Below are 21,821 nucleotides of genomic sequence, written 5' to 3'. Positions count from 1 at the left end.
CCAGAGTTGGGTTTTATTTGTTCTGTTGATAGTGGTCAGTGGAATACACATACACTTACTGCAGTCTCCCAGAATGAGAGCATTCCCATGATGAATGCTTTACAAGCTGAAAACTAACTGAAGAGCTCACCATCACACCTGGAACTTGTAAGGACAGCCTTACAGAAGGTATTACCTATGCCTGTCACTAGATTTTCAGAGCATTCCACCATCCACCCTACAGATTTCAAGCTTTAAAAAAAGCACTTCACAGTGCTCAGCAGTGTTAATGATAACCAAGATTATTATATTATAAACCAAATTCAAAAGTTACCAACAAAAAATGGTTTCTCTTATGTGGGGCCAAGAGAACCACAAAACACAGAACAGCCCAGGCTGGAAGGGACCTCAAGAAGTATCTGGTCCACCTTTTGTGTGAGAAGGAGCCTGAGAGTATCTGTTCCATCACATCTTGAAAACCTCCAATGATGAGGACTCCACCATGTCCCTGGGGAGGTTGTTCAGGTGATTGATCATTCTCACTGTAAAATTTCTTCCATTGAAATGACACCTCTCCTGGTCAACTTGTACCTGTTGCCCCTTGTCTTCTTTCTGTGGTTCCTTTCAAAGAGAGGGCTTCTGTCTGCTTTGAATATGGGATAACATCTCCCCTGAGCTTTCTCCAGGGTGAAAAGACCCAAGTCTTTCAGTCTTTCCTCATGGGGCATTTTATCCTGCCCTTTGATCATCTTCATGGCTTCCTTTGGACCCTCTCCAGTCTGCACCTTGAATTGCGGGGCCCAGAACGGGAGTCAGTACTCCACGTGCAGCCAGAAAAGTGTTGAGTGGGACGATCACATCTCTATCTCTGCTAGCAATGCCCTTGAGGATGCAGCTCGGGATCCTGTTTGCCTTGGTTGCCGCAATGGCACTCTGCTGACTCCTGTTCAGCTTGTGTCCTCCAGAACCCCCAGGTCCCCCTCGGCAGTGCTGCTGCCCAGCCACAGCTCATGGCCGGTGCAGGACTCTGCACTTGCCTTTGCCGAACTTCACACAGTTCCTGCGAGCCCACCCTCCCAGCCTCTCCAGGGCTCTCTGAAGGATGGTTCTGCTTTCTGACACCTCCACCTTGCCACCCCGTTCAGTGACACCAGCAAACCCAGCGAGGATGCTCTCCCTGCCATTGTCCGGATCGTTTATGTTTAACACAGGGCCCCGTACTGGTCCCTGGGGGACCCCACTTGTGACAGGCTGCCAGCCTGAGTAAAAGCCATTGACCAGCACCCTGAGTGTGGCCTGTGGGACACCTGCCTGCCCATCTCACAGATCACCCACCCAGGCTGTACCCTGACAGTGTGTCCAGGGGGAGGCTGTGGGAAACGTGTCAAACGCTTTGCTGAAGTCCAGGTGAGGCACATCCACTGCTCTCTCCATGTCAACAGAAGATGTTGTTTTGTTGTAGAAGGTCGATCAGGTTACCTTGGCATGATTTGCCTTTGGTAAATCTGTGCTGGACTTTCCCAATCACCACCGGCTTCATTTGGCTTGTAACAGTTTCTAGGAGGACTCGTTCGACCACTTTCTCAGGGACTGAAGCAAGCTGATGGGCCTGTAGTTTCCTGGGTCCTCTTCTGGGCCATTCCTGTAGATGGGTGTGACATCTACCCTCTGCCAGGCGTCAGGAATGCCCCCTGATCTCCACCACTTTTCAAAGATGACAGGCAGTGGCCTCACAGCAGTGTCAGCAACTTCTGTTAACACCCTGGGGTGGATTCCCTGCGGGCCCATCCACTGATGTGGGCTGAGCCCTTGCAGAGGGCCACTGCTGGTGGGTCACCATGTGCACCGTGGTAGCTACTTGGTCCTGTGGTCTAGGGTCCAGCTACGCTGGTAGAGACACAGGCAAGGAAGGTCTTAAGAACCTCTGCTGTGTCAGCATTATTAGTAAATTGTTTCCCTGCCCTGCTCAGTCATGGGCCTGTGTCTTCCCTGTGCTTCTGCTTAACTGCTTAGGTATCCAAAGAACCCTTTCTTCTTCTTGATGTCTCTGGCCAATTTCAGGTTGTAGCAGAGCCTTAACCTTCCCGTCTACATCTCTGCATGCCCTAGCAAGGTTCTTGTAGTCCTCAGTGGGTGTATGGCTGCCTTTCCACAGCCAGTATGCTTCCTTTTTGCTTTCAAGCACATCCAAAAGCTCATTGTTAAGCCACGGTAGTCTCGTTCTGTCTTTTTTCTTTCCCTTTGTAGGCAACAGAATGCTCTTGCGCTTCCAGGGAGGCTGTACTTTAAAAACTCCAAGCACTCACAAGCATCTTTGCCCTCCATGCATGCTTCCCATGGAATCCCTTGCATCTGGGCTCTGAACATATTGAAGCTAGCTCTTAAGAAATTCATGGCCTTTGTCCTACCACTGGTCTTAATTGTTCTCAGCAGGATCTTAAACTCTACAATGTTGTGATCGCTGTATCCAAGGCTATCTTTGGTAGTTATGTTGGCAAGTACGTCTTTCAGTTTGTGAGCAGTAAATCTAGCAATGCAGTATTCCAAGTTGGCATGTCCAGCACCTGCAGCAGGAAGCAGTCCTCACACATTCCAGGAATCTCATGAACAACTTGTGAACCACTGTGCTGTTCTCCCAACAAATGTTTGGGTAATCAGAGTTACCCATGAGGACCAGGTTCCTTTGGCCCAAGACTTCCTTGAGCAGCCAAAGTAAGGTTTTGTCAGCCTCATCATCCTGGCTGTAAGGTCAGTAACAGATACATAACATAAGATCCTCTGTGGTGACAAACCATCTTATCTTGATCCAAAGGCATTTGATAGAACTGTTGTGGTCTCCATAGCCTGCCTTCATATACTCAAATTTCTCTTTCTTTATGAAGTGCAACTCCACCTCCTTTTCCTCTCTTCCTATCTTTCCAAACACATTTGTAGCCACCCACTGTGTCACGTGACTCTTCACACAAAGTTTCTGTGGTTTCTGTCACATCACTACTCTCAGACTGGGCATGGAGCTCCAGTTCCTCCTCTCTGCTGCTCAGACTACTTGTGTTGGCAAACAGGCACTTGAGGTGGTTGGACTTGGGGTTCTTGCCTTTGTAAAGGGGTTGGGAAGCATTCCCCCCTATTCTAGTAGGCGTGCTAATCCACCATGTTGCTTGTGAGTATGTTGGTGTCACAGCTCTGGATCCTATCCCCCGAGTTCATTAGTTTAAAGCACAATTCATTAAGTCAGCCAATCTGCTAGCAAAGTTACTCTGCATGTCATTACTCATTTGTCCATTTGCCATAGTATTTCAGGATCTGTGAGTCCCTCTTAGCAGATGATTCATGTAAACATCATATCAGCAACAAGCCCAATTAACGCAAGTCCTACAGGAATAGGCTGATTTAATGGGCTACTGGAGGTCACAGTTAACTATTTCAGTTCTACATCTAATTGTCCACTGGTACTTGCTACTGTCTTGTTTCAGTGGAGGCAGGACAGACTACAAACCCCTTAAGTGTGCTGGACTATTAAATCAGTAGCTATTAAGTGGGTACTGTATATACTGAAGTGTTGCTTGCTAAAAAGAAAAAAAAAAGTGGTACAGCCTAGAGAAACTGCATGGAGATCAGACACAAACATGTTCCATCTCAACACAAGAAAAAAATTTTCAGGACAATCAATCACTGGAACCACTTCTGCAGGGATGTGGTAGATCTAGCCCTCATCACTAGAGGTTTTCAAGATGCAATGGGACAGGGTGCTAGATAATCTCATCTAGGCTCCCTTTCCCACAAAAGGTTAGACCAGATGATCTCCTGAGGTCTTTTCCAACCTGAGCTGTTCTATGATTCTATGTTCTGGATCTCTTAAAGACAAAAATCAGGAAACTCTAGAGGTAAGAAAAATAAAGAATGCAGTGAACTTTTATCAAAAAAGGAAACAACTATGCCTGTGTGAAACATCTATTAGAAACCTAATGAACAGACTTTCCTTTTTGACCCTACCCTTCTTCTCTAGTACAATTCTTGCCATGTAAGTCACAGACATTTTTTCATGAGAACACAGGGAAGATATTACCAGGATAAGACCAGAATTGTTTGATTTGTGCTTTAGGAAAACCAACCTTCAGAAAAAAAGCCATGCTTAACACACCTCTCTCTTGATATTTATACTGAGATTTTAAAAATGGCCTAAAAGGGCTTTTAGCATTTAAGCTAATTTAGCATAATTTAATTTAATTTAGCATAATTCAATTCAATTTAGCATAGAAGAGCACAAAACCTCGATTGGAACTGGAGTTGGGTACCTATTGCCTTTATGTCTGTGGAATGTGAGCTATAGATACTAAGGGAATTTTTAAAACACAGGCGACATAAAGACAACCAAACACAACAAACTTGAGCTTATCTTTCAGCAGTCAGATAAACTGCTCACTAGGAACGAAAACAGAAAAGAGGAGATAAATTTTTAATCATATTCCAGCCACCACAACTGGACAACCCTTCAAAGCAGAAAGTGGAGCCGTTAATGTACTTCATATTAAGCTCTACTTCATTGGCTTCAAAACTGCTGATGTAAACACAGAACCTTCGTCTCTGAGAAAATTTAATTTCTACATTGTGGAATATTCAACATGAAGAGGAAAGACTTTTCTTTATTCTTTTTTTTTATTCTTCTCTTACGGAAACAAATAATAGGGAAAAAAACCCTACCATCAGAGAAAAACTGGAAGGCATTTTGTCATACTTAGCATACATAACACAACAGTTAACAGGCACATAGATTCTTTAAGGACTTGCTTTGGCAAGGTACTTAGGCATACGTCTCATATAAGAAATACCTAAAAGAACCTCTGGATTTTGAAGTTAAGCATGTATCTTAGTCACTTACTGACCGTGAATCAAAGGAATTAGAGGGGGAAAAGCCCATCAGAAACAGTTCGACAACTTACTAAGTAGACATCCAAAACTGAAGCATTATCATTTTCCATTTCCAGCGTGCTTTGTTCTGAAGTCAAATATATGGCACTGTCTTCTAAAGTGAAAGTTGAACTCGAAGGTAACCCTTTACTGCAAAGAGAAGGGAGACTACAATCAACCAAACCCCAAAGTTACAGAGTCAGTTATAGCTCAAAATTTTAAAATAAATTTCTCTCTTAAACCTAAAAGCTTCAAATACTTGAAAAGAGGGAATATAAATGGCAAATATATATGTGCTGACAATGGCTAGATAATTGGTAGCTCATATTTGACTAACATACCCAAACCACAGTTTCTATTTTTGCATTAACTAACATTTTATGAGGAACTAATACTGTTCCTGAACTCTAATGTTTACTTAAAGAATGAAACTACGTCCCAGTAAGTGTGGAGTAACTTCATTAACTTCACATTACACATGGTGTAAGTTTTGGCATCATTTCTTAACTCACAATAGGGAAAAAAAGATTCAGTAATTAGGCACAGGAGCATTGAACTTTCTCATGCAGATATGGGATCACTTGCAGCCAACAGTTCAGAAGGGAAAGTGGGAGAAGAACAAGAGTACACTGTAATAGGTACAGCTCTGCAAGGAAGTGACATTTACAGAGCAAGTGCACTGTATGATTTTATTCATAGATATGATTTTTTGTTCTCTGCTACCCAGAAAGAATGTGAAACTGCAAATGCATCTGCACAAGAATCCACATAATCCATACCTGGAACCAGAAAGCTGAAAGTCTCAAAGGTGTTTTAATGCAGTTAGGTGCTCATTTTATCCCCTGTCCTCACTAGCTGCCAGAAACTAATACTCCAGGCTGCCTTGAAAATTCAACTGTCAGTTTTGCAGAGATGTATTTTAAAAGTTCTTAGGTATTTATTTACACGCAAGGTGAAAACAAACAATTCTGCATTGTAACTGTCTATGAAAGCATGATTACAGCCATCAGTCCAGAAATTACTAACCTTCCCCTCCCTTTGCAGTACTTTGTAGTTTAATTATGTTTCAGATGGAGTATAGTATCAGGAAGCACAAAGCTAGCATGCAAAGTAGAAAACAAATTCAAAAGCTCAACAAAATAATGAATCATCAGTCACCCTCATGTCATATTAGTATTAAGTGTACAGCACTACATTTGCCACATTACAATGTTCCTTTTATTATATAGCGTATTAGACGTCTTTTCAATAGGAAGACTATTTCTTCTGTCCCTAGGGTGACCAAGCTCCCACTGTCTTAGTAGCAGTTTTCTCACACCTGTTACTTGTATTCCACTGAGTAACATTTCAGTCACATCAGTTTTCTGCCAATGCTTCATTTTACTGAAGTGGGGAGGGCAGACAGGGAGGGAAAAAATGGGCTGCTGCCGAATGTTAGACTGTTTTATCATCTCCCACAAAATAAGCTCTGGCATGACAGATGCTACTCTTGTCGAAAGGGGAGGAGGCGTGAAGGAAGACAGCCACTTTTGCCTGCAGAATTTTGATTTGCGCTGCGGCGCAGTTCAGGCCTCTGAATGTGCAAAGGCCAATATAGGAAAACGACGTGACACAAGATGAATGTGCAGTGAGCAGCTACTACAGCTATAAAAATATGCAAACCCAGTGGTCAACCTTTCCTTCTGGAAAACAGCGCTCTGTGTTACTAACTGTAAAGCAAGTTGGGCAGGCTGTGGTGTATACCTGGCTTTTATTCCTGCACTAGGTTAGGTTTAAAGGCTAAAAAAAAATAAAATAAGTTATTCCTTTCATATACACATCAGGCCACATCACTGCCACCTTTGCTGCTGCTGTTTTTGACTTCTTTCACTTCCTGAAAACCTCTGGAACCTGTACTCAAGACAAGCCGAGGATTCTACAGTTCACACCAGCGGCATTTTATTTTACATCCTTCACGTATCAGAAGACTAAGACCTAGTCCTGCTATTTCAGTTTAATTCACTGGCTTACTGTGTCACTTACTTTTCTTCCTCTCTTCTCTACTTTTCCATTAGAAGGCACTGTGCTTCTTTTGCTCTTTGTTAAATTATAATTTATGTTGCTTGCTTCACAGCCTGCTGTGGATAGCAAACAATAGCAATATGAGTTCAGCACTTGGTCTTAGGATTGTTTAACTACTGGTTTTACTTATAAAATGTCATGTCTTCTTCCCTTTGTAGTGTACCTCTTTGTTCCCCTACCTGTTACAGAAACACACTATACAGTCAGTCAGAAAATGAGAATTGAAACAAACCCAGCATGTTAAGAGAAGTCAAAGAGAAATTCTTACGTCATAATTTGGTTATTTAGTAGTGTAGTTCCTAAAAGAGAGATTTAATATACAGAAACAAATAATATATAAAACATATATTAATATACAGAAAGAAAAAGGAGAAAGGGAGCAGAAAAAGTACTAAGATACAGTAATCTTACATACAGAAAACCATGAGCAACTGAAGTCCCTTGAACAAAATCAGGCATGAGAGATGAGAATGAAACAACACAGATGCCAGTCCACCTATTTTCTTACAAGCAAAGATCCACAACTTATTTGCAGATAGCAAACTCCTTGCTGCTATGACTTTCAGACTGAAAAATTAGAGGTAAACCCTGCAAGTAAGAAAGCATTTCCTGCATGAAGAATTGTTTATTGAAAGGAGAAATGTAGGAAAACTGTTGCAAAACAGAGCTGTCATTTACATTAAGTTCAATAACTGGAGGTTTTTCTCTCTTTAAAAGAACATGAACTGTCCACTTTGGGAAGCCAATCTGTAACATGTATAAAGGAGAAACTGGAAATTCGAAGTCACTGCCATGTTCATTTGCATCTGGAGCCCATGCTAATGTCAGTATGAAAGCAACTGCTTTTGCCAGGAGCTGAATGCTGTGCTGCAACTGTTGTATAATGCTTATGTGTAATAACATAATAACACCTTCTTAGTTAGGAAAAATTTTCATGGCAGAATATAACAATCACTTTGGCTTTTGTACTTGCCTTACAATGACAGCATGAAGAACATGCAGCCCAGCTGGCTAAGTGACTATGAACTACATGAAAACATGCATAAGAACAAGATTTCCAATTTTCCTATGAAAAGGGGGAAAAGCAAGAAGCTTTTTTTTTTTATGGTTTCATCCATAGCGTCAGTGTGGATATCATTTTAAGAAGCATAAAACATTTTGTCCTTATGCTGAAGTGAGGAAAGCCATATTTTGACCTTCTAAATCACACACTAAAACACATTTAAACGAAAACCAGGCCTGAGTTCTCTTCCTCTTGAGTTGAAAATAAAATAAATCCTTCATTTTCTGAAGTCCTTCTAAAATACTCTTTTGGACATGAGATGCAAAAAAATCCTCACTCAAATTAGCTCAAAAAGGTAAAGATAGTTAGAGATTGCTACTTGCAAATATGAAAAAATTGGGTGTTGGGCACAAGATCTTCAGTAGAAACAACTAAATTAGACTGATCTTCTGCAGATTTGTAGAACAGTAACTTTTACACATTTTAATCTACGGATCATATAGATAAGATCATATTAAGTTTCTAAGGAATAAAGGAAAAAAATTACAACTTGTCAAGGAGCTAGCATAATCAGGCAAGATTATCTGAAATAATAAAATAAAATAGTAATAACAAATAAAAAATTAAATAATAATTCAAACCCTCCCAAAGTCTAATTACTATTTCTGTACTTCATATTTTATTTGCACTAAACTGACATGACAGCTTTAGAAATTAAACACTTCTGTTTTCTTCACGGAAAAACAAATATGCCTCATCATAATGTGTCTACTTGCAAGGCAGCATGCAGGACAGGTAGAAGTTCTTCAGTCTCCTTTCCAAGCCGTTGCACAGCCTTTGAGGAATGGCAGAAACAGTGCCAGGGAGTAACAACTGGCCAAAGCAGAAGTCTAAGCTGTATTTTGAGTTTAGTTGTTTGGCATTTTTCTTCTCCTACAGTGTGAAGAACAGCTCTTGTAGGAATGTAATTAGCAGCTTCTTTCAAATGAGTCACTGGGTCTCCCCCGTTGTGAAGAATTGTAATAGAAACAGGCTTTGATGTCTATCTTTGGAAGTCAAATATGCTTTCCTGTAGCACATCCCACAGAATATTTGCCCCCTAAACAGCATGCATTTGCAATGTCCAATGTGTCTGACAACTCTTATATAAGCTTTTGAAAAAAATTACCAGCTCATTGCATCATGACTTTTGATCTTTAAAATCTCTGTGTATAAAGTTATTCAGAAAAACACCTTGTAGGATAAATGAGCAGTAAAATTATTGTTCAAAGGTACAACTCAATACCAACTGTTGCAGAAATTCTGTCCTCTATACATATAAATGTAAACAGGGACAACAGGTATTTATGGACCCGTTGAACTAAATGCATTAATTAGTCTGTTTACAATGTAGAAATATTAAATCAGCTCAAAAACAACCTTGGATTTAATTTTTATAAATTATATGTGTGTCTGGAAAAAAAAAAAAGAGGTAGGTGAAATATAATAAACCTCCCTTGTAATATTTCTCTGATACTGCTGACAAACTTCAGAACTACAGACCTGAAAAAACAATAGATATGACTGATCTTCTGAATATTGCTTCAGGTGAAGGAGTCTGACAGTAAGTTTGTGCTACTATACTCACACCGATGGCAAAACATGATGTGAATCAGTAAACATCACAGTAAACACATCAAATTCATGACACCTTTGCACGTGTTAATTAAAATCATGAGACCTGTAATTTTCGTACATGACATGCATATGTAGTTGAAAAGAGATGGTGTAAGCTATCTGAATTTAGGAACTTTGTCTAGATTACAAAATACTGAGTAATAAAACCCAAATCCACTGAGGTACACATCAACATGTATCAGCCCTTGGAGGGATCTACAATTGGAAGTCTGTCTGAGAAGCTGCTCTGGACCTTCCTCACCAGAAAAAACTATGGTTATGAAATGAAACTTGGAAGGATGAGTATGGAATACAAAAAGGAGCATGCAGAGGGACAAATTCAGTCAGGAAACATTTGCTTATGTATTAAATAATAACTGTTACCATTGGAGTTTCACATGCACGTCTGTGTATGGTAACTGAACAATAATTCTAAATTTCAAGTTAAAAAAAAGTATAGGTATTCTTTCTACTTATCAACAACCAATTTGTTTCCAGAAGCACTGACTAAATAATTTATAAAACTTCTTTTTTCTGTGAAGGAAATGACTTATGATCTTTTTAGGGCTCTATTAAAACAAGTTACAACAAAAAGTGCTGCAAACAGGGCATCAACAGCTGAATGGGATCAGATCCAATTAATTTAGTAAGCACAGATGAATGCATTCCTACTGCAATAGATACGCAGAGATCTCCACAAGAAAGTTTACAGCAACATAAGATGCTGCTTTTAAAATGTACCAAAAAGAAAAAAAAAAAAAAAGAAAAAAAAAAGAACCAAACAGCACACTGTTCAGACTGCAATGTCAAATTATGTCCCTCTATTCATCCTGCATAAGGAGACAAAGGATCCCATCAAATTAGGAAATGTGAAAATGATAGCTCCCTCTTTAAACTGATGTTGATGAAGTTTATGATAATTCTGCAGACTGGCAGCTTATGATATGGTAGTATGTCTCAAGGGATGATAATACAGAGTAGCAACGTAATGAAGCAACATTGTGTATTTCATGATACTGCAATTCACTACAGCTTGCAAATTATGGGAAGGCTCACTTCTTTCAGATATATAGTGCTGGTTTTACACTTAAAACAGTGAGATTAAAAAAATCCATTAAAAAGTCATATATATATTTGCTGGTGAAGGACGCATTATTCAGCTAATATTCCTTCCACAGGCTACCGATATCTGTTCCCCAACAACTGCTAATCCCAACCACCTGACAGTAAGGTCAGAAAATGTCACAAGTACCAGGACAGTCTCAGATCTACATTGGCCTGCCACAAACAGAACATTAATTTTCCAGTAGGTTTTTATTCTTCTGAATGGGTGAAGGCACCTTGTGATCATTTCACCAAAAGAAGGGTGCCTCAATCATGAAAGTGAAGTAAACCTTGGAAGAGAGCAAAGTCTTCTCACTCTGCCTCGAGGCTGCCTACCTATATAGCAAAAGAACTGAGGAAAGACTTAAAAGCAGGAGGTGACGTCTCTTTGTTGCTCACTAGAACTTTTACCAGAAACTTCTAGACAGTAACCTTGAGCAAAAATAAATTAAACGGGTATGATGTAAACAGGGTGCTATATTTATTTACTGTTCTCTCTTCTAGTATTATGTCTGCTTAATATGCTGTTGAGTTACATAGTGGTGGTGCTCTTTCTGGTGATGTTTTAAGAGGATGAACTTTTGTAACAGGAAATAAGGTCATTTATGATATCTCACAGGCTACTTTTCTGAAAAAAATTATGTACCTTTTACACATCAACATGTATCTATAGGCTTAGAGCTGGAACAGGTGAAATTAAAGGGTTACTCAAGGCTAATTACAAAACATCACACTGAATCACTTACTCAAAGCAGACTGAGAAACTTCCCTTCACAGGACTAGTCCTTTAGTCTTTGTTAGGTCCTTCTTCCATTGTCAGGGTCACTGACCTGTGCTTTTCAGGACAGCACTGGTCTGCTTCAAGGACAGAACCTCTGCTTTATGAAATACCTGCCTAATCTTACAAAAGGTTTCATTAAGGATATACTCCTGCTAGGTCTTCTAAAATAATTATCCTGCTACTGCTTTCTTGCCACCCTTCACAGCCAAATTATTGAAAATTATTCAGAATATCCAATATGGGCAAATATACTATGGCAAAATATTAAGTCTCTAGTTTTGCCACAGTTACTAATAATTTCTATTTGGAGTTTCTAGCCTTTATTTTATACACAAGCCACAGAATACCAGTGGGCAAGCAAACAGTTTACATCTGAGAATCAGTCAGCTCTCCTTGCTTTGCTGGAGTTAATATCTGTTCTGAATTCTTGCTATATGGTATTTAATATTGAATCTAAATACCCACATGAAGAAAATACTTAATACATTAAAAGTAGTTTCACATGCTTAAATAATAGATGAGTAGAGCAGAACTATAACCCACAGACTACTTTAATTTTTTCCAGACTCATACATTATTAAGCATTCTCTTTTAACTCAATGACTAAGATTATGTGTAAATGGCTCAGAAAACTTTAAATGGAGAAAGAACTGTATTTGTTTTTCAGGAAATCTAGATGCCTCACTGATCCCTTGGTACTGATGCTAGTTACTCTACACTTGATACTAAGGACTGATAATCTTTAAACATTTACACTGAATTCCAGGATTACTCAGTATTCTTCTGGCTATGAATAGTAATACTACAACCAAAACTTCAGTGAAAAGCTAGTAGGAAAAGCAAATTTCAGATTAATCTTTTTAAGACTATGAACTCTATGCAATAGAGATCATCATACTAGGTGTATGTATGAGGCTTAAACCATTAAAATTTAGACATGCCTTAGTAAATAATTGGTGCATCATCCAGATGTGCTTTACACTTCACTTTTGAAGTCTGTGACTGAAATTTTGTATTTTGAGATGTGTCCAGGACAAGTACTTACATGGCAAGAAAGATTATCTCTTCTATTCCTATGAACACTTCATAAACCAAGTACAATAAACCCAAATACTAACTTCCAACAGCAACAGAGAAGGGGGTTTTCTGTTCACTTAGATGACATTGTTTTCTTCATACCAGCCTGTATCATCAAGAAAATACCAAACTGTAAGGTTAAATGCAATATATATTAGCCTTTGGCCCAACAATGGTTTTTTTTGGTGCTTCTTCAGGACTGCAGGTAGCAGTGTTATGCTCTTTAAACCAGTATGCTTCCACCTGCTTTTCTGCTATGTTTCTTGCTCTGTTAACCTTGTCACAGTATTGTTCCAACAAAGTATAATGGAGAAGTAAATAAACATAAATTGTTCACTTGATTAAGTACCCCTGAACACTTCTACACATTAGGCACTAGTATTTAGATATGTTATTAACTACTACAGCTGTAATCCTATAATAGGAAGAAAAAAAAATAATGACAGTACACCTTAAAGTGTACAAAGCTCTTCAGATACAACAAAATATAGCTTCTACCAGCACATTAATGAGATTTACAAATTACAGCCTTTTTTTCAAATTAAATAACTGAGTTGAAACTGACATATACATGGAACTTCTTCATAAAAGAGTAAAAAAAATTCTCATAATTAATCTCTTAACAGCAACACACATGCTGTCAGCAGTTGATAGCTAGAAGTTCAAATTTCTGCAACAGCATCATTACAGTTGCATTGATTGCCAGTTTTAACGCAGACTTTTGGTAAGGCAAAGACAAACTGGGGGGGAAGCACAGGAAAGAACAAGAGAAATCCCTATATACACAGTGTATCAGAAAGAACACTTCAGCTGAACAGAGGTTTTTTACAATTTCAACAGTGTACTGAGTTCTCATCCTTAATTTTTAGACTGGAAAATAAAGAAAAGCCAAGCAAACCACCCCATTTTTGCAGTTACTTTCTCCCATTCAGTAATGGTCAGCCACAATGAGTGTGCTCAACTGTGCTGTTGCCCTCTTGCTAAAGCAGTCTGTTTTATCTTGGTTCTTAATTGAAAAAGAAAAAAAATAGCAAAATAATTCCATCGCAGGAGTATTGGGAAAGCCTTGTTTTTCTTTAAGCCCCAACTACATGTTGCTTCAATCATAGTCTAATTTTCTTTTTCCCATGGGGATTCCCCCAGTGTCTCACTGCATCTATTACTAGCATTAGCGCATTCAAGCTTTCTTCCTCCACCTAGCTGCTTGTTCTCATGAAGCTTGCACGAATTTAATTCACTTTGACTCACATTCAGACAAGTCTGTCTAAGCTTCAGAAGCTAAGGGTGGTGAGTGAACAGACAGAACATTTAAACTTAACACACAGAAGTTTGTTTACACAGAAAACCAGACTGGCAAAAGGTGTGATTAAGCACTTCTTACAACAGGAAAATGAATACCTACAAATCCCTTCCACTCCCAGATGTTTCTAAGCTGTCTTTGAAAATGAGACATGTCAAGTCACGGGGCATTTCAGTTCTAAGTTTGGTCATTTCAAGACATTTTGACAGTGTAAGAGAAAAGAAAACCACAGCCCCTCAAAGCCTTCCAAAATTTCAAGTGGACTGCGCCAAAAACAGCAGTGCAAAGGTAAAGCAAGCAAACCCTTGAAAAATACACCAAATAGCAGAAAGAAGAGGAAAGAAAAGGCAGAAATCCATACTACATACACATCTTACAAAAAGGAGGTACAGAATGCATTAAGAGAAACAAGAATTAGATTTCACATAGATTGTTTTCCTAGGCTCAAACATCATCAGAAGAACTCAGCAGTCCCTCCTTCCACAGCCTGCAGTATCTTGGCATTGCTCTAAAGACAGAGAGGTGAAGTACCCCTTTATGCATCATGGGACTTTATTTGGCTTTGTGACTGGAAGCCATGAGACATGCTGAAACATACACTGGAAAGAAACTTCTACCTTGCAACTCTGGTTTAAAACACTTCCAGAAACACCTGTAAAGGCATTAACCTCCTTCAGCTCTTTGCAATTGTAAAAGCAATGCCAACTGAGACAACAGTCATACTGCTCAGGACATTCAGATTTGTCATCTTTAATTTAATTAATCCATACTTATTAGGAAAACTTTATCTCGAGGGGGCAAAAAATCTGTTATCACTTCTTCTATAAAAATAATCCCTGATAGAATATGTAAATATTACATTTCCTAAGATAAAGCAAACAAACCCTTTCAAAGAAGGGTATTTGGACTCAAAACTGAACATATATTCTAGTGGAAAATGGACTTTTAGGTACTAAAATATCTCTGTATCAAATAGAAACCTACTTGAGGAGTGGAAAATCTTTGAAAATTTTAACAGAAGCAATAGTCAGTCCTGTTCTCTTACTAAATGAATACTTGATATTCCTTATGACAGAACCACCTGACTGAGAAACAGCTTCATAAATCAAAAACCAGCTCTCTTCTGACAAATAGGAAAGCCTACATTTGCTGAATAATATATGTCATGTTTGCCCTTTTTTAGGTAAAGTTCCTTTTGTGCTGAAAAATACAGCCATTTCCCCCTCCCCTCTGCTCCTTCATTCACTACATCTACCAGTTCTTCTTGACATTGCCTGGGTAACACCTCGAGTTTCCTCTAACTCTTCAAGGACTCTTCAAGCAATCCAGAAAAACATTCCTAGTAACTATATGTTTATGACTGCTGTTCATTCTCTCTTTTCTACCTTAATCACAAATCTCCAAATGCTGCTGTGCATCATCTACCAATTAGTTATGTTAGTTCTAATCTGTACCAAGCCGGGTCTACAGAAACCCTCCTCACATGACAGAGCCTCAGGAGCTAGCTCTGGCTCAGCAGGTCACCTCTGCCTGCTTAACCACAGGCAGCAGTTCCTTACTTAAAACCACAACACTGAGCATCCTCAAAGAGAGATGGTTCTGAGCTTCTTTTTCATATAAAATGCCATTTCCCTCCCCTTGGAAAATGATTACATTCATGGTTGATGGTAATTACCCCCCCTCCCACCCCCCCAAAATTAAAAATACAGTGTGTGCTTCAAGGTACCCAAAAGTATTACTGCTTTCTTTTTAATGAGGCAGATAAAGGCACCTGTCCTCTCACTGGTATGGGCACATACCACTCATTAGCATTAATAAGAGTTAAGGATCTGTACAGATACTGTATTATTACTATCTGTGCAGGATTATCTCCCTTTATTACCCTAAACCAGAGATTTCTGAATGGTTACAAGGAAATCTGTGTACTCTGTACTTTGTGCCAGGACACTTTGAAAGAGGAGGAAAAAGCCTGACAAAGAAGATGCGTAACTGTAATTCTATTAAATAACTTGAAGCAGAATGTTACAGTCAATTAAATATTTTAACAACTGAAAGCAGGCTCACATTAGCAAGCAAATCATTCTTCCAGGTTTTTTTCTAGGACCGCTCCAGCCTTCCTGTTTATCAGAGACAAATGGCAAAGTGATGAGTCCTGCATTACAACATTTTGTAATACTCAAAAGCAGAACTCCAGCATGAAAAATCTAAGATACCTACAACTCAATGCATCATTGTAGCATGGGGTTTTTTGGTGGTTTTATTTGCCTGATAGCTTTTCTCATGGGGGGACGAAGTTCCTTCAATGTACCATAAAAACATAATCGAAACTTAAGCTGGCTATATTATTTAGCACCATGAAGAGGCAAGGACCTCCCTGCAATGATGCAGGAAGCAGAGATGGGTACAAAACTGCCAGTACCCAGGACCATCTTGAAGAAATTAGTTTAAAACTGAGCATGCTTAGCAGCTTTTTTAAATCCTGAAAGCAAGCTACTAGCTATGACAGGGAAACTAATCCTCATGAATTCTACATGCTGAGATTGTGAAACGAAGCAGTCGTTGGTCAGGAGAAAAAAACTGCCATTGAGCCCTAGCTGAAGGCGATACATCTGGACTAGCAAGGATGCTAACTGGTCAGCCCCCATGGCAGATCTCTGGGCTATAGGGCAAGGTCATGGAGACACCACACATCTATGAATGCTGGTGCAAGGTCTGTGCTGTATTAGAGAACATGTTCTGCTGTACTGACAAATTGAAAGTATGCAAACCCAGACTGCAGATACTACAGTTATAATTTGATTTTATAAGATAAGGATGTGCAGGGTGATTGCAGAATTGACATGTACTACATTTTAGGTTACTTCATTGACTGAATCACAACTGGAGACTAACAAGTCTAAACATACAATCAAAGTGTAGATCTGCTACAAACATTATTTATTTTAGAATTATTTTGGAATATCTTCATAGGAAAATATCAAGGACTTACTCATAGCTTTTCTCTACTATTAACTCATGGAGACTAAAGATTATTTGAAATGTACTATTTGCAGTAAATTTGAACTCTAAAAGAGCTCTCCTTTGCCGACTAATGCTAGTTTGAAGTAGCTCTGTAGTTTTATTTGATGTTTAGAGCAAATAAAAAACCCCAATACTCTATAACCTGACCTCTAGCAAAGCTAAAACTTGGTAAATGATCATGGAACACTGAAATCCTACAGCTAATTTTGTCACAAACTGGACAAGACTGACAAAAGTTGAATTGAAGGAGCTCTATTTCTACTAACGTGTACTAGTAATTTTAGTTCCTAAAGCTTGTGTAATGCATTTTGGGACAACTTGTGATGGTTTTGTAATTAAAACGTCGTATTTGTAACACCCCAAACCATACCTCATTCCAAATTTTAACAGCAAGACATCAGACCTATGGAAGACACCACATCAGTGAGATTTATTTCAACCTAATGAAAATGGAAGCTGCAAATATCACTTTGATCAACAAATTGCAAGTCATATTACTTCTTATGAAAATGCAGTTGGTCAAATTTAAATAGGTGGTAAAAGCCTACTGCCTCAAGATTGATTTTAAAGTAACTCAATCTTTTTAGACAACATGCAGTTTTAAAGTAAAGAACTACATCCTGGCACACGAGTAAGCTTACCAACTTTATACAGACATCGTGTAGTCCAGGATTCCAAATTATTCCAAACAAAATTCATGAGTTCACACTGGTTACTCCTCTTGACAAAAACAAAGAAATAGCTATTTTGCAGTACAACACATGGTAAAGAGATTCACAAGCAAGCAAGACGAAAGAACACAGCATACATCAAGTGTACAAGGTAAGAGTACAGGCACACAAATAGATGATCTCCCAGCAAGTCTTCCTAGCATAGGCATGGTATTGGACAGTCACATGGATCAAGTATATTCAAACACAACTCAAATCACATCCGAGCTAGCTCACAAACATCTGCACAACTCTTCTTGAGACTCTGCTTTTTTTGTCCTTCCTGGGTTAAAATTAGACAGGCTCTAGTCACACCCACGGGTGAAGTTTCATAGAAATTCACTTCAGAAAATGGTCATTTCAAAAGAATTTAAAGCACATCATTCAGCACTGTACATTCAGAATAAAGATCAACCAGAAAGTAAGTCCCTTTTCCTAGCACATCACGGGTTTCTGCAGCTTTTGAGGCTACAGCCGCTTTACAAGACGTACTTCCCATGCTGGTCTTAATCTAGTTCAGTTTACAGCACAGACTAAGGCCTAAGCAAGTTTTTAATGCCCAGTTTAGTTTTGGAACATTCAAAAAATTCAAAGTATACTGTGTTTATGCTTTCTATTTTGTGACCTCAATCACAATACATATAGTAACCAAAAAATATATAACAAATCCTATAGGCTTATTGCACCCCTCCTTCACTGGAGAGTTCAAGACTGAGCTGCAGAGACACTTGCCCCTTCTGCTTTTTCTTTTGCAGAGGCCCCTTCCTTTGTAAACACTGTCAGACTATTAGCAAAACATTGGGGAATCCTCTACCACATATACAGCCTTTACCTGCTAGAATAAAGCATAGGTTGATCATGTTGATAATGCCCATCTACATTCAAGGAAGAAGAAGAAATTGTGGTTGCCAAGGAAGCTGCTTCAAACAGAGATGGAGTGCTTGGCACTAGATCCGGCCGGTGGTGTGAACCTAGTACTGCATACACAAAAACAAAGAACATTAGCAAACTTCATTTCAAATTGATTCCAAGAATCTTTATGCAAGTGTATGGAGTCACATAGTGCTCTCAACAGCTTCTTGACGTTTCTTAATGTTTGAATTGATGAGACTGTAATATTCATGTGCCCATACCCACACTCTTTGATGTTACACAATGAATTTCAGTTGCTAGCCAGTACATTCAGCAGAATACAGAGCAACACCAAGGTCAAACATTAAACAGCAGTATGAATATCTGATAAATTTTTCTAAGTTCTGGGACTGGTCTTCCACTACCAAGGCCCAGTTTTCAGATGGGATTAGGTAGCTGGTTCTCCTTTCAGCCTGGCTCCAGCTGAGCTCTGAGAGGGGCAAAGTCTGTACCTCTTCAAACAGACTCTGGGAACAATGAACTGAGCTTCAAAACACTTCATGGGACATGTTTGTATAAAAGTCAGTGAACAAAAGAGCACTGGCTCTGGCCTTCATCTGCTACCTGGGATGAATAAATCTTTTTAGGATCCCCTGAAATCAAAGATTAACAGCATATTGTAACCTTGATTCTAAGTTTTGCTCCTGAAAGTCAATTCTGCCAAATATGACCAACAACCCTCTCCATGAGAATAATCTTGATGCTGAAGCTTTGATTGGAAGCTTTCTCGTTACAGGGCTTCCAGAACTTCTACTAACTTCCTTTAAAAACATTGTTTAGGCTGTTGACCTGAAAGATATTACCCTCTTCATCAAGGCTGGCGTAGCTTTGTCCTTCAGCAAGAATGCCATGCTTTCCATCCTTCCACTCCTGGCTAACCGCACACACTATCTCCTGGGATGTTGCCTTTAGGGCTGTGATGGAATTGCACCGTTTCTTTGAAGGTGAAGACTTTAAAGCTGCATTGCCAAATGAACATAGGTGTTGAATCATTTCATCTGATCACCTTGCACATGTTTAACAGCATACAGAAAAGCAAGCCATCTATAAAGTTAGGGTTTCTGAACACAGACAAAGAACACAACCAGATACAAACCCACTTATCAAATATTATACTAAAACTAGAGCCAAACGCTTTGTTATCTCATCTATGAGTGAAGTACTTTTGTCTTTTCCTGAGGTTTCTTACTGCACATAGGACTAAAAAAAAAAAAAAAATTACATCAGTTAACCAACTTTGACATCACACAGTTACAAATCTCATATGGAGTATCAACCCACATAATCAAAGCCAGAATGATACAGGAAAACATACGGAGACAGGAAAACTAAACAGACATTTGGAGTATTCTGAAAGGTTATGACTATTTCCTTGAGGTCTGAACTACAGCTACTATAATGATGTACTACTGCAGAATTTCCGCTTCAGCGACATGTATCAAACATCTTCTTTGGGTACAATAAACACTTGCAAAATGTTGATGGCTTGTACATTCAGGTATGAATATCCCCTTTATAATCCTTACCAGCACCTGCCTACTTACAATGGCATTTTGGGTGCAACTCTTAGCATCTGACCATTGCCACTAGTACTGAACCATGACCCCCATTTGCAGTTCTCCACAAAGATGCCAGCCAGTCATTTAGTGTTTTTCAGTTGCCAGCTGCTGACCTCCATGCATTGGCTGAAGGGTTACTTCAGATGCACTGCAAGAGTTCATATTGTGCTCTACTACAAAATTCAAATTAAATGCATCAAAGCCACTTGGCTAGACTGAAGAAGAGAATCAGATGCATAGCTCCAGGATATCATTAAAAAATAACATAGTAGATATCTGTTGAGCTAGCCTCTGAAGGCTGAATCTGCTTATTATGCCTTTATTGTTATTTATGGAGGCTTGTTCTGTGCACTGGGGAAAAAAAGCACAGATTCAAATGGGCTTTAAGAGTTTTAAACTGACATGTCTAACTCGAAATTTAGAAACAATTTTCCTGAAGGCAAGAACACTCTCAATTCTTCATTTTATGAAAGAATGATAATGCATTTGAATGATTAATCCATATAAAAGTAGATTAATAGCCTTATATACAGAGCAGATCACTAAGAGTGAGATATTAAGACAGGTTAATAGCCTGGAAAAACGAGACAGACAAATTAAGATTAGAGAGAAAATTAGTCGTGATGTCCTTAATTGTACATTGTAGCTTTCAAACACAGAACAGGTTGTGTCTTGTGCCGACAAATCTAGCAGTCAGAATTAGAAAGAACCGAATGAAGACTCAAATGTTTAGGAAACATACATGTCTGCATGAGTTATTTACTTTGCCCAACAGACAGAATTATCAAGTTTTCTACTCCTTACCCTCGACCAGTGCAAAGGAGTTCTTTTGAGTATTGTCTTAGACAACAGAGCTCCCACCAGTTCTCTGGCAAAATTATTCTAGGGTGGAAAGCCATCTGAGTCTCAGGAGGCTCCTTCCTCCTTTCAGCTGTATTTTGCTTCATATTCTGTCATGACATTAGGTTCTTCTATTTTTATATTAATAACTATTTTCTGAAGGATTTAACATTTAACATCTTAAAGTTGTTAATTTGTACTAGTATTTGTAGTCATCCTCATTTCACTTAAATCTCATTTAGTTCTATCCTTCATTTGGATTTTGTTCTACCTCTATCTGTATCAATTGCTTCTCACTCCAGATAATTAATGTTGAGAGACCAGCATAACACTGGTCAAATAGGTATCTACAGAACACCTTCTATCAGTTTGACACAATGCCATACACTCAATACTCCTTCTGTAGTATTTGAGCCAAGTGTCTATTCCACATTTTGACATTCAAACCAAACTCCCAAACCAAATACAGTTCCACAGGTAGGATTACCAAATTGCTAACTAGAATCCATTTTATATTCCTCTATAACCAACATAGTTCTAGCTAGTCAAATTATATTTTCAAGAACTCTGCTTTATAAAAAACCTCTAAACTTCCAAACCACTGTTTCCTAATGGCTAAGAAGAAATATCTCTTATCTTACTGAAAAAAAATAAATATGTGCAATTTCAGCACCTCCACAGATTTAAAAACTAATTTGGCAGTAAAGCTGTAAGTTAGTATGGATGCATACTATTTATACCAGCTGACCTGCATGTCTTACAATAACATTTTACACCACTTGCTGTAATTCTTGAAAAAAGACCCTCATTGCTCAGACGACCAAAACAGCTTTTCCCCAAAGAGCAGCCTGGCCACAGTGAACCCCAAGCACTCGTCTTTGCCTTGCTGCTATATTTATCAGGTCTTTCC

General features: G+C 38.8%; 1 protein-coding gene across 1 annotated transcript in view; it reads right to left on the bottom strand.

The window, feature by feature from the left end:
• Positions 1-21,821, bottom strand: part of PIP5K1B (phosphatidylinositol-4-phosphate 5-kinase type 1 beta) — an 88,773-nt gene that overhangs the window by 7,388 nt on the left and 59,564 nt on the right. Inside the window, exons 12-15 of the mRNA XM_056325783.1 lie at positions 19,316-19,471; positions 18,433-18,577; positions 6,910-7,004; positions 4,920-5,037 (exon numbers count right to left, since the gene is read on the bottom strand). Of these exons, the coding sequence (XP_056181758.1) occupies positions 6,995-7,004; positions 18,433-18,577; positions 19,316-19,471 (311 nt within the window). The 3' untranslated portion in view covers positions 4,920-5,037; positions 6,910-6,994. The remainder of the gene's footprint in view (positions 1-4,919; positions 5,038-6,909; positions 7,005-18,432; positions 18,578-19,315; positions 19,472-21,821) is intronic.

This window comes from Falco biarmicus, chromosome Z, assembly GCF_023638135.1.
Source record: "Falco biarmicus isolate bFalBia1 chromosome Z, bFalBia1.pri, whole genome shotgun sequence".
Lineage (NCBI taxonomy): Eukaryota > Metazoa > Chordata > Aves > Falconiformes > Falconidae > Falco > Falco biarmicus.
The sequence above is the reverse complement of the archived record's forward strand: the minus strand, read 5'-3'. Positions and strand labels throughout refer to the sequence as shown.